We start from the raw sequence: 12,500 nt of genomic DNA on the forward strand, positions 1-12,500 counted from the left end.
AAGAGATGCAGAATGTTCAAGAGAAAAGAAAATTACAAAGAGCCTGAATGTATAGTCTCACCACCTTAAAACAACATATAGGTGTACCACAGGGCTCAACACTGGGTCCTCTGATCTTCTGATTAATGATGTGAACACAGCACAGACCAGGCAGTTGTCTCAGCGTGATTTGCCTCAGCAGGTTTTATTGTTCATGCACTAATTTAGTAAAAGCCTGAATATACACGAAAAGCTTGTTTGTATAGTTTCCTGTGTTTGTGCCACAATAATACAAAGACATCGTCGTAGTGAGTTCCACGTTTGTAGTCCGTACCGCCATCTAGTGTTCACAATAAATAGTTTTGAGTATTTCAGAATGTTTATGTTTTGGCTGATGTTGATAGTCATTGTGATGAAGTTTGTTCCTGGTGGTTCTCGATGTTCTCAGTTTGAAACGGTGTCTCACTGTGAGGGAACTGTCTCTCAGTGGATCTCAGAGAGATGGAGCTAGTGTTGAGAATGATCAGTTGGTTCTCATCGGTTCTCAGCGTGATGCGTTCACTGTCTGTCTGAGTTCAGGTCTTTGCAGCGCTCTATGAATCATGTATGAGAACATTTGGTGAAAAACTTCTTACGACATAATTTCTCTGACTGCAGATGGAAACTAATGAAATATTAACCTGTTGCAGTGTCAGCTCCTCCTCCTCCTCCTCCTCCTCCTCCTCCTCCTCCTCCTCCTCACACATGCTGTGTATCAGCTGACTGAGCTGCAGCTGCCACACGAGCAGATACATTCAGATGTACCTTTTACATTTACACCCAGCTGCTCGCCTGAAGCAGAGCTCACCTGACTGTGTGTGTGTGTGTGTGTGTGTGTGTGTGTGTGTGTGTGATTTCTGTCCAATTTCACACTACAGTAAGCTTCAGCTCACCTGCACTCTGGTTTGTCAAACACACACACACACACACACACACACACACACACACACAGAGCTGGTCGTGGTGTGTGTGATGAATTATGGATTACAGAAACTATTATTAGAAAGTTTCATATATTCAGCAGCTGAAACTGCACCGCTAATGAAGCAACACACACGCACACACATGCACACACACACACACACATGCACACACATGCACAGGAGTTCGACCAATCAGAGTGTTTCTGTGAGCGTTCACACTCAGGAGGTCAAACCTGCTGTAACACTGATCAGTGTGTCTACACGACGTGACGATTCGAGTTTAAATATGAACGTGTGAATTTTTCATTCTGGTTGATTGTGTTTGAGTCGCAGCTGCAAACAGACGACACATCTGGACACACACACACACACACACACACACACACATTATATTTTCATTTCATCATAAAACAAAAATGTTCCATGCTGAATGTAACACCGACTTTCCATGTTTTGCGTTAGTGTTTTTGTGTGTGTGTGTGTGTGTGTGTGTGTGTGTGTGTGTGTGTGTGCGTGTGTGTTCGTGTGTGTGTGTCACTTTAAACCCACAAAGAAAGGTAAGTGACTGACTGACGTTATCTTTAAGCTGTGTGCTCTCCTCCAATCAATCCTGGATTTTATTGATAAGACATTTTTTAAAGAGACGGTCGGGGGGGGCTGACTCGGGGCCATGTCACCAGCTAACGTTATGCGGGCATGTTGCTAGCTACAGAGCTGCATGCTCATGACTGAAAGGTGACAGGTGAGATGCTCTCATGACACTGAGCCCTGTCTCTGTCGCTTTAAGACACATTGAATCTAAACAGTCACAGCTGCCAGTGTTGTTCATGTTAGCATTATGATACACTTAGCGTTACAAAGCATTACGGTCACAGCGTGGGTCAGTGCAGCTTGTGCACAGAGAAGGTTAAAAAGAAAACAATGACGACTGAGAAGCACTTCAGATGTTTACCTGTTTATTTAGCAGTTATTCATGACAGCTGTGTTTAAATGATTTACAGCTGCAGCAGGTAAGACGGAGAAGAGATCGGAAACGCTCAGTCCTGCCTCCAAAGCCCTCCCCACAGAGGAGGCTATCATGCGCGCGCAGGCTAGTAACCACGGCAACTAAAGCAGCCAGATATACAACATGGCAGACACAGCGGTAAGAATGTGAAATGACGCTGCGCACACTGAACAAACTGAGCGTGACCGTGTGAGCATGCGCGGAGGAGCGGTGCTGCGCAGCGTGTGATTGACAGCAGCCTGAGAGACTGCTCGGCTCTGATTGGTTGTTGTGTTTCGGGAGCGTTGGATTCTTACAAATCTCATTAGGAGCAGGAGGAGGAGCCAGAGGAGCAGGAGGAGGAGCCAGAGGAGCAAGATTTCACAGATTATCTCTCTCATGTACGACTGCATGTTTTCAGTGACTGCAGCTTTAACTGTGCAAACTGGGGCAGATAATCAGAGTACAGCTGCATTTACGGTCCTCACATCTCCAGCAGATGATCACCAACACTGGCTCAGTCCACAGAAACACATCGTTGTTATATAGATGAAGTGTTTCAGTGTGACGGCTCAGAGTCAGAGTCTGTTGATCAGAGTGTAACAGGATGAGGAGCAACATCAACACGCACAGAAGACACGTTCACAGGAACGACTCTTATTACTGACGAACGTTCAGTTCATTTAAACTAGAAATCAGCATCAGACTCGTTCTTCAACTCAAACACAGAGTCATACATGTAAGTCCACTGATAGTGAGTGAAACACACACGCACACACACACACACACACACACACGCGCACACACACACTCATACGCACACACACACACACGCACACACTCATACGCACACACACACACACACACACACGCACACACACACACACACACACGCACACACACACACACTCATACGCACACACACACACACACACACGCACACACACACACACACACACACACACGCTCATACGCACACACACACACACACACACACACACACACACACACACACACACACACACGCACACACACACTCATACGCACACACACACACACACACACACACACACGCACACTCTCACACTCATACGCACACACACACACACACACACACACACACACACACACACACACACACACACACATTCCTGAGAGCTGATAAAGACTGAAGAAGACGAGGAGAGGAGAGAAGGAAACAAAGAGAGGAGGAGAGAGTAGGAGAGAAGGGGAGGAAAGGAGCGACAGAGAGGAGTAGGAGAGGAGTGATTGAAAGGAGGAGGAGAGGAGGAGAGAGACAGATAAGTAAAGAGGGAGACTCTACATACAGGTGATAAACAGGTGGGCAGCGCTGTGTATGTTCCCTTTATTATCAGTACATGTGACGACAGCACGACTGTGGATGGGGCACAGTCAGGGTGGATGACTCTGTGATCGACTGGACGTGTCTGCTCGCTCTTCAGCTGCGTCTCAGTCATCACTCGTTTTTATTCTCTCCAAACAGGTTGAAGAAAGGTGCTAATCAGCTGTTAGCTAGTTAGCGAGGGTTGAACAGGCTTTGACTCACAGGTGGAAACGCAGCCAGAGCACTCATTCACAACTGCTAACAGTCTAACTGGAACTACTTCCAAGGTGTTTAATGACAGGAACTAATTGATGTCCTACAGCCAATCAGAATCGAGTATTAACCAGGACCATGGTATAAATTTGTTTCACTGCAGCAGGCTGCATCTACTGAGTTATTTAGACCCATAAAGTCTGTGTGATAGAGTGACGCCGCACCGAGTGTGAGCTGTGTCCTCGTGCACGACACAACAGATCTACGGGAGCTGGGACGTCATTACGGAGGATTGTGTTCCGCCTCTTTTGCTCTGCACAAGGACTGTTCTTCCTGCACACACCAAAGCCTGCTGATACGTGATTGGTCAAAACTACTCGGACTACAAACAGAAACCAGAACACTTCCTGTTCTAAAATCCGACCGCTGAATTTTTATACAGAATCTGTAAATAGAGATCACGATACAACAAACAGACTCAGCCGTATGTTGCTCTACAGCACTCCTAGTGGTCAAAAACTCAACAGAGTATCTTCAACAAACCATCGGACACATATGGAGCAGCAGTGTCTCTAAAATCCTGGTTACACACCTGACATTGAACGTGTCATCGTACTAAAATATCAGGCAGAAAACACCTCACAGCCCGTTCGGACAGGAGGAAGGACAACCACACCGCCGCTCTGTACATGGACACAAGACCAGCTTTGACCTGTGTACAGGTAGTTCTATTATAGCCTCATACTATAGAACACACACACACACGCACACACACACACACACACACGCACACACACACACTCTGAGTGACTTACGTTTGGATTCCTTCACAGTTTTCAGAGCTGACTGCAGACGCTCCAACATGATGAACAGGCAGACCACAAACAACCAGAGAGCTCTACAACTGACCGTCCTGTCTGTCCACCTGTCTGTCTACCTGTCTGTCTTTCCACCCGTCTTTCTATCTTTCCGTGTGTCTCTCTGTGAGGCAGGTCATGCCTCTGAAAGCGGACGAGAGAGACTGAGTATGAGCTGGAGCGAGAGAGAGAGACAGCTGGCCAAAAGGGGGCGTGGCCTACAGAAAAAAGTGGTGGGAGGGACCTGATACTAACACGCACACACACACACACACACACACACACACACACACACACACACAGGGAGGAATGTTAACAGGAGAGATTATTGTTAATGTTTCAGTGGAGAAGCAGAGAGGAGAGGATGATGCGTTCGAGTGCTCTCTCACTGTGTCGTTAACCTGATTCTTCCTTCCAGCTGACTGAAGCTCAGGTGCAGCTTTACTCAACCAGAGACTCACTGTTACTGTATGTGCACACATTAACAGTCAGTGCACACATAGAGCTGTCAGCGCCCCCTACAGGCTGCACAGTTCATTACAGCCTCATTTTAAACCAGCAGGTCACACACCATGAGTCACACTCAAAGTAAACACAGTCCATGTTATCTGTTCATAAACGTATACCCCGACATGTGCAGTCCTTTTACACCTCCAGTCTCACGTCTTCGTACGGTAATGGAAGCACTCTGCTCCACTTTGTCAGAGTCAGACTACACAGATGTACAAACTATGTTTGAAGAAGCAGGTGAACTTTGGAAGCTCTGATATCCACCAATGATCATCATTCAGAAATTCACTTTGGGAATTGAACAACCATGACGTCCTCATAGCTGCGGATGCTGCCTCATTGTCATCAGATTAAACATTTCTCCAGCATCATACAAAAAGTGTCCCTCACATGGGAATGTCTTCTGAGAGGCCAAACTTTCTATGAAATCACGATGACGTGTAGCGACGCTGCCATGAGCCTGTGAAACAAGTGAAACAGCCGAGAGGGTAAAGACTCTCTGGGACTCACCCCCATTAGTCACTTCCTGAGAGGCGATAACGAATCCAAAGCCTTCTCCCGGCCGCCTCCTCAGCTCCACCTCCACTGTCTTTACTCCTCTTCCATCCTTGGACACTGCCCCCAGCGCTCCTCCCCCACCTCCCCCTCTGATGGGAGGAGGCCCACCTGCACTCTCCTCCACTCCCAGCAAATCACGTGGCTCTAAGGTCAACGTCACAGGAACCGAGTCCAGGAAGCTGGTGCTCTGGATGAGGGCTGAGGTCGGCGGCCCGTTTGGCGTCTGGGCAGGAGGGGTCCCTGGGAAACAAGGAGGAGTCACAGTCATAAAGAGAGGAGGAGGAGACAGACTGATAAAGGAAGGAGGACAAGGATTACTAATGGGAGCACAGAGACAAGGAGGACTCTTCTTGTGGGAAGTCACGTGCCTTTCTCAGGGGCACAGAGCACCAGGCAGGAGGGCAGTTACCTTGGTGGGTCCCTGGGGCTGGTAGGTGTCCCTCCTGGGGACTCTCCAAGGCCAAGCCAGCCTGGTTGAGTGGGGGGACGCCCCCCACCAAGGCACCCGTGGACGGGGAAGGCAAGTCGGCTAATGTTGGGGGGTGGGAGGAAGAGGAGGTGGCCAGGCTGTGAGGGGAGGGGAGGGGCTTGTAGAGGTTTGGGGTGACGACTGGGGAAGAGACGGGACCTGGGGGAGGACACGGGGCAGTTATACATTGTTTTTGTTGGTTCACAGAAACAGTTCAAAACAAGCAGGAGGGGTCAGAGGTCAAAGGAAGTGACACCTTTAACACAACTCTTTTTATAGGTGCCCCATTACTTAAATTCAGATCATTGCTTTGCTAAAACTGACAGTCGTCAATGAATGGATCAGTGATCAATGAGTTTGGGTTTGGGGCTCAGACGTGGAGCAGTACCTCCTCTAAAGACCAGCAGTACCACCTCTCCCTGTTTGGTGTGTTCTTGCAGGACTCTCTGGACCTGAGGACAGAAATACAGAAGAAACAACCAGTCATGCTTCGATCCTGAGTCACTCTGTTAAATAGTTTACAATGAGAGAACTTTAATAAGTCACCTGTACCTGAAGAGGAAAACACAGGTGAGGCACTAAAGATCCCAGCACGCCTGGCAGGACATGAACTACACAGCTCAGGAAGATGATGGGATCAAGGACGCTCAGCATGAACACAAATCTGTCCACTGCAGCATCCTTAAGAGCCTTCTACTGTCTCTGCTGTCTTAACTGAACGCCAAAATGACACCTGGGGTTAACCCTGAGACTGCGCTCCCAAAAATACAGACATGATGCTCTTCTTCCAGGGTATCATCTATGCTCCCTCAACGCAAAAAAACAACAGTCCTACAATCGTCAAGTACTACCAGCCTTCTCAAACAAGTGACATCATCCTGCAAGGACAGACTCTGAGATGTGCCCCTTTACCACTTACCCTGCCCTCCAGTGCGGACATACCCTATCAGAGAGGAGCTCTGCAGACTGCAGACGTGGTCGGACCACCCTTCATTTAGTAGAAACATACTGAGGGATTCACAGTGAGATCACGATGAGAGTTCGGCATTTTGATTCTGTGGTTTTAAGAGACCACCATGACCTTTACCTGTGAGAAGCTGAGGCTCTGCACGTCTGCTCCGTTGATCTTCACTATAGCGTCCCCTGGCTGCAGCAAGGGGCAGTGCCTGCGATCCCAGACCCGCCTCACCACCGCCAACTGACCTCCTTGCCCCCCTGCAGTCACACTGAACCCCAGCCCTCCACTCTCGCTGCGCCCGAGGGCCACCGGCACAAGCTCCCCACTCGGCGCTGACCCTGGTGACCCTGCCCCAAGAGGGAGCACCAGCCCTGGGTTTCCTCTGGAGGCCGGGGAGGGCGCTTGGTGATTAGCCGGACAGCCATTAAATCCGCACGGTGGGGTGTCTCTGGGTGGGGTCAGGGCAAGGGAAGTCTGGGGCATTGCTGGTCGCTGTACAGGAGCACCAGGAGGTGTAGAGGAGGTGCTGGGGTTGTTGGTGGAAGTGGGGCTGCTGGAGTTTTGGTGGAGGCCCGTCTCTGGCTGAGAGAGGGGCAGCTTGGACAGAGCATGGGAGGACGAGGAGGTCATGGGGAGTGTAGAGGAGGAGATGGGGAGTGTCGATGTAGAGAGGTCGCTCTCTGAAGACTTAGAACTCTGATGATGGAGGAGACCGGAGGAGGGGAGGGCGGGGAGAGTGCTGCTGTTGTAGCGAACCAGAGAGGACCTGAGTGGAGGAGGAGGAGGAGGAGGAGGAGGAGGAGGAGGAAACAGATGTTGACACTTTGAACACACTCAAGAAATCTGTCTTTTTATTTCAAGACAATCTCTGTAAGAAAACTCTTAAAGTAGTTTGCTACTGTTTCTTCTTCTACTGTTAGTTCTTTGGAATAACAACCCACAACTCTGATTGGTTCAGTAATTTAAATAGAGCTTGTGTTGTGTTCGGTTGGTTGCTGTTTCAATCAATGAGCAGTTGATCAATCAGAGCGTTAGACGTGGGTGAGATGTTTACAGCTGCACAGCTTGTTGTAAGACGACTAAGAGCAAGAACAGCTCTATCTTCCTCATTGTCTGCTGCTCATTGTTTACAGTTTGACCAGCAGCTGGAGGTGAAGAATGGACACTTGTTCAACCTTCACTATATTTACTTTGTAGAAGGAGTGCATCATAAATAGAACAGAGAAAAGCAGGGGTACCAAACGACTACCCTGCGGGACACCGCAAATTACCATCCTTGATTCAGAAAATACTACCTTCTTTATTCTGCGTCAGCTAACACTGCTAATGCTAAAACTGAAGCTCCTCTCACCTTCGTGTTCCAGTGCTGGACATGCCGCCATCAGAGTCACTGTGATTGGCTGATGTTCTCTCTGGAAGGGGTGGTGGACCCAGCGGGACGTCAGAGGAAGTGGGTGTGGGTGGGCCCGTCAGGCCGTTCATCATTGGCTGAGCAGCGTAGCAGGGCGGAGTTTGGCCCACTGCTGGAATTCAGAATCAGACAGTAGAATCAGAAAGCTCACTGAAGGAAATCAGGACAGAAAGGTGGAGGTGCTCTCTGTCTCACCTGGCGTGCAGCCGTTAGCGTCCAGCGGGCAGCTGTAGGTGAGGTGTGTCTGGCTGCGGCTCCCATTGGGAGGGTTTGAGGGGGTCTGTGGCTGTGGAGGGGGTTTATACAGGGGTCACCATTAACAATAAAAGCTGTGATAATACTTAAACTACCGAAACAGTCCGTACAATATAAACCTCACCGTCTCCAGACTCTGTTTGGGACATCCATCAGGGTTATAAAGCATGGGGTACCCTCTCCTCAGCACCACGTCCACACTCTGACCCATCGGCACCGACTTCAGCATCTCCACCACCTCTTTATGAGAGCGGCCCAGCACACAGCTGTCGTTGATGTAGACCAGGATGTCCGCTGGAGGGCCGAAGACATGCAGACACAGTCAGCCTGCAGGTTATTACCTACGTCTTCTTCCAAACCGTCAGATACTGAAGCTGCGTCGTGCCCTTTGGCTGCCTCATACACACACAGTAGTCTACCCCTTTGTGTCTGATTGAAGTTACCATTCATCTGGTTTAAATGACCCTTTTACAACAGGTTACTGTTACCTGTTAGCATCTTTAAGGTACCAAGTTGTGTCAGTTCTTAGGGACTCTGTTCGTTGCCCCTTTGTGTGTGTCTGTAGCTCCTCTGTGCAACAGTGTCTGTTAGAGGTGCTTAACTGTGTGAAAAGGTCAAAGGTTGATCAGCTTTAAAGAAACGTATTCTGAATATGACGAGCTGCTGTCTGTGTTTCCTCCTCTTAAGTGGTTTTTCCAGTGCTGGTGTGTTTCTGTCTTTTTTCCTCTATTAAGCGCCGATGAAACTCTCTGCTCTCTTTCCCAGGAGATTTCATGAGCTGTGTGTGTGTGTGTGTGTGTGTCTGTGTGTGTGTGTGTGTGTGTGTGTGTGTGTGTGTCTGTGTGTATGTGTGTGTGTGTGTGTGTGTGTGTCTGTGTGTGTGTGTGTGTGTGTGTGTGTGTGTGTGTGTGTGTGTGTGTGTGTGTCTGTGTCTGTGTCTGTGTGTGTGTGTGTGTGTGTGTCTGTGTCTGTGTCTGTGTGTGTGTGTGTGTGTTTGTGTGTGTGTCTGTGTCTGTGTGTGTGTGTGTGTGTGTGTGTGTGTGTGTGTGTCTGACATTCCTGACTATTTATCCTCAGCACGTGAGCAGGTCTGACAGTCAGGGAGAGAAAGGAGGCTGTGTGTGTCGGACAGATTAAAGAGCGAGAGTGTGTGTGTGTGTGTGTGTGTGTTATGCGTGTGTGTGTGTGTGTGTGTGTGTGTGTGTGTGTGTGGATTAGTGGCAGATCATGAGATTGTGTCCGTGAGAAAAATAAAGACCTGAGAACCAAACAGAAACATAATCCTCAGGAGAGACGGAGCACATTATTTAGACCTCTGTTCCATGACGTCCTCATATCTTACAGTGTCTGCAGTCTGTGTGTGATTATACCAGAAACAACATTATCATGGTTCTGTAAACAGACCTTTATCACTGCAGACATCACTGAACAAACACAGGTAAAGGTAATAACGTTATTAATCGCTGTAATGCATCATTGATAGCATCTGATTTTCCTGCTGGGATCACTTGATGTTACACGAATCAGGTTAATGTGGAAACAATAGAGAAGTCAGAGCGCCTAAATGACTCACAGGAACACACAGTGTGTGAACGTCTCAGTACACGTGTTCATCCTGCAGCAGTGAAACAGGCTGTAATGGCTGCAACATAATCCTTGATGGGTCAAAGGTCGTCCTCAAAAGTTCTTGTTGTTTCCACTGACAGGCTCAGATTGTTATTCTAAGTGTGTGACAACATGACAGAAAGGATCCCTACAGAGATAGACCTTTTTGTTACAGAGGAAGATGATTGTTTTAACCACACACACAGACATTACATCGCTCTCTGCACACACACCAGACTCCATTCAGAAAAACACTGATTTAACCTCTCAGGACACAGGAGCTGCTGCTCTAACGCTGCCTCTTAATTGAGTCTTTTTTTGTTTAACATGGTTTGTTCGGATCAAACACCACATGTGGGACACACAGTAACAAACTAATGAACAGAACAAGCAACAGGAAACCAGCAGCTGCCATGTTCTGCGAAGTTAAATGATTGTTTTTGTTAATGGAGTCCGGTGTAATGGCTGGCTCTTTAACATGTCAAAGCTTCTGACTGAAAAAACTCTTCTGAAGCATTTACAAACCTTTAGTACATTTAGAGCCCAGAGTGTGTCAATATAGAGCTCGTGTTTAAGATCTAACAGCAGCAGCAGTAGTTGTATTATATTAAGTATGAGTACCTGTGTTTAGTGCAGGCGGTCCTCCAGGTGTGACGCTGTACACCTGCAGGAACTCTCTGGGTCGACTTCCTCCTACGATGTTGAAGCCGAAGCCTCGAGGACCTTTAGACAGCCGAGTGTGGATGGAGTAACCCTTCAGCTGGCTCGGCTGCTCCGTGAACTCTGGGACTGAGAGCAGGTCGGGAGGAGGACAGGTGAGCGGGTCGGGAGAGGGACAGGGGAGGAGGACAGGTGAGCGGGTCGGGAGAGGGACAGGGGAGGAGGACAGGTGAGCAGGTCGGGAGAGGGACAGGTGAGCGGGTCGGGAGAGGGACGGGTGAGCGGGTCGGGAGGAGGACAGGTGAGCGGGTCGGGAGGAGGACAGGTGAGCATCACAGAGCAGAGAGGTACAGATACAGGTAAAAGTCTGCAGTTATTGTCCAACTTATTTTACTGTTGTAGCTCAAACCTGGGGTCGGGTCCCATCCAAGGGTCACTAAATAAACCTGAGGGGTCCTGACATGCTGCTCTAATGATCACTAGCTCCATATACATGAAGGGCAGTGATCCTTCCTCTCAGGTGAGGTGGAGTACAGGTATGAACATTACAGGATTTAAAACTGCTTGTGAAGCTTCTTCTGAAGGTTAAATAGACATGAACATGGATGCTAATAGAGCTGTAGTAGAAGTAGAGCCACACAGTGTTAGAGTGAGTCTGTGCTGCCCCCTGTTGGCTGTCAAAATAAAAGTCCCATGTACAGTAACAGGAAGTGAGTTTCTCTGACTCTCCGAATAATAAAACAAACATGAAGTCAGCTTTTAAAATATTGATTGTAAGATTAATGAAAATCAAACTTGATTCTGTATCTCACTAACATTTTCTCATTCAGAGCTGCGACGACGAATAAAAATACAGTAAAAAAAAAAAGTGCAAAATGACATGAAAATAGTTCAATTGTAAAATTAAAGTAAATACATGAATAACAAAAAACAACTTGGTATTTTTTCTGATATGACTTAAATCAATAAAATCAAATGATTAAATAAATTAAGAAATAATTAATAAATCAGACTCACGTTCTGTACAGGAAGTCGTCTCTTTGTTCTGGGTTCGAGGATCCAGCCAGCTGGTCGTCTTTGAGTTATGACTGACAGAGAGATGACATCATCATCATTAGTTTAATACATCCATGGTCAGAATGAACCCTGGGTAATGTAGGAAAAGCAGAACTCGGCCTCATGAACGTGTCCGATCTCTCTCTCTCCAGCTGAGACCTTATACCTGATCAATAAGCCTGATCGTTACTCACTCGATGTAGTACGGCTCTCCTGAATCACTGAAGGCCAGCTCCCAGTTTTCAGGCAGTGGACCTCCTCCCCCTGCTCCTCCTGGTCCTCCTCCTGCTCCTATTGCTCCTCTTCCTCTCCCTACTCCTCTTCCTCCTCCGTTCTCCAATCCCTCCCGACTCCCAACTGCAGACTCCCATGATTGGCTGAGAGGCAGGATGGTGGGCGGAGCTCCAGCTGAACCCGCTGAAACAGAGAAAGAGAGAGCGTGTGTTAGATTAACTCACAAACTCACCTGGTGAAACAACACGCACACACACACACACACACACACACACACACACACACTGCTGTCCAGTCTGAGTGTAATTTGGCTCCAACAGAAAGTGGAGCTGTCGACGTCTCAGATGAACTTTCAGCTTTATGTGGACAGAAAACGTCGTCATGTTCCAGCACGTTTAATGTTCACAGATATCCTCCAGTTTCAGAGAGTCCCCGCTGTCCAA

The 12,500-nt window shown here is 48.1% G+C and overlaps 1 protein-coding gene across 1 annotated transcript in view; it reads right to left on the minus strand.

Moving 5' to 3' along the window:
* The window catches only part of LOC138608216 (membrane-associated guanylate kinase, WW and PDZ domain-containing protein 3-like), a 30,177-nt gene that overhangs the window by 14,159 nt on the left and 3,518 nt on the right, over window positions 1–12,500 (minus strand). Inside the window, exons 6-15 of the mRNA XM_069680738.1 lie at window positions 12,018–12,246; window positions 11,785–11,855; window positions 10,729–10,896; window positions 8,627–8,796; window positions 8,443–8,533; window positions 8,188–8,359; window positions 6,966–7,602; window positions 6,267–6,330; window positions 5,819–6,037; window positions 5,362–5,649 (exon numbers count right to left, since the gene is read on the minus strand). Coding sequence (XP_069536839.1) covers window positions 5,362–5,649; window positions 5,819–6,037; window positions 6,267–6,330; window positions 6,966–7,602; window positions 8,188–8,359; window positions 8,443–8,533; window positions 8,627–8,796; window positions 10,729–10,896; window positions 11,785–11,855; window positions 12,018–12,246 — 2,109 coding nt within the window. The remainder of the gene's footprint in view (window positions 1–5,361; window positions 5,650–5,818; window positions 6,038–6,266; window positions 6,331–6,965; window positions 7,603–8,187; window positions 8,360–8,442; window positions 8,534–8,626; window positions 8,797–10,728; window positions 10,897–11,784; window positions 11,856–12,017; window positions 12,247–12,500) is intronic.

The sequence above is a fragment of the Semicossyphus pulcher genome, unplaced genomic scaffold (genome assembly GCF_022749685.1).
Source record: "Semicossyphus pulcher isolate SPU_LCO1_2020_fin unplaced genomic scaffold, fSemPul1.0.p SCAF_40, whole genome shotgun sequence".
NCBI lineage: Eukaryota > Metazoa > Chordata > Actinopteri > Labriformes > Labridae > Semicossyphus > Semicossyphus pulcher.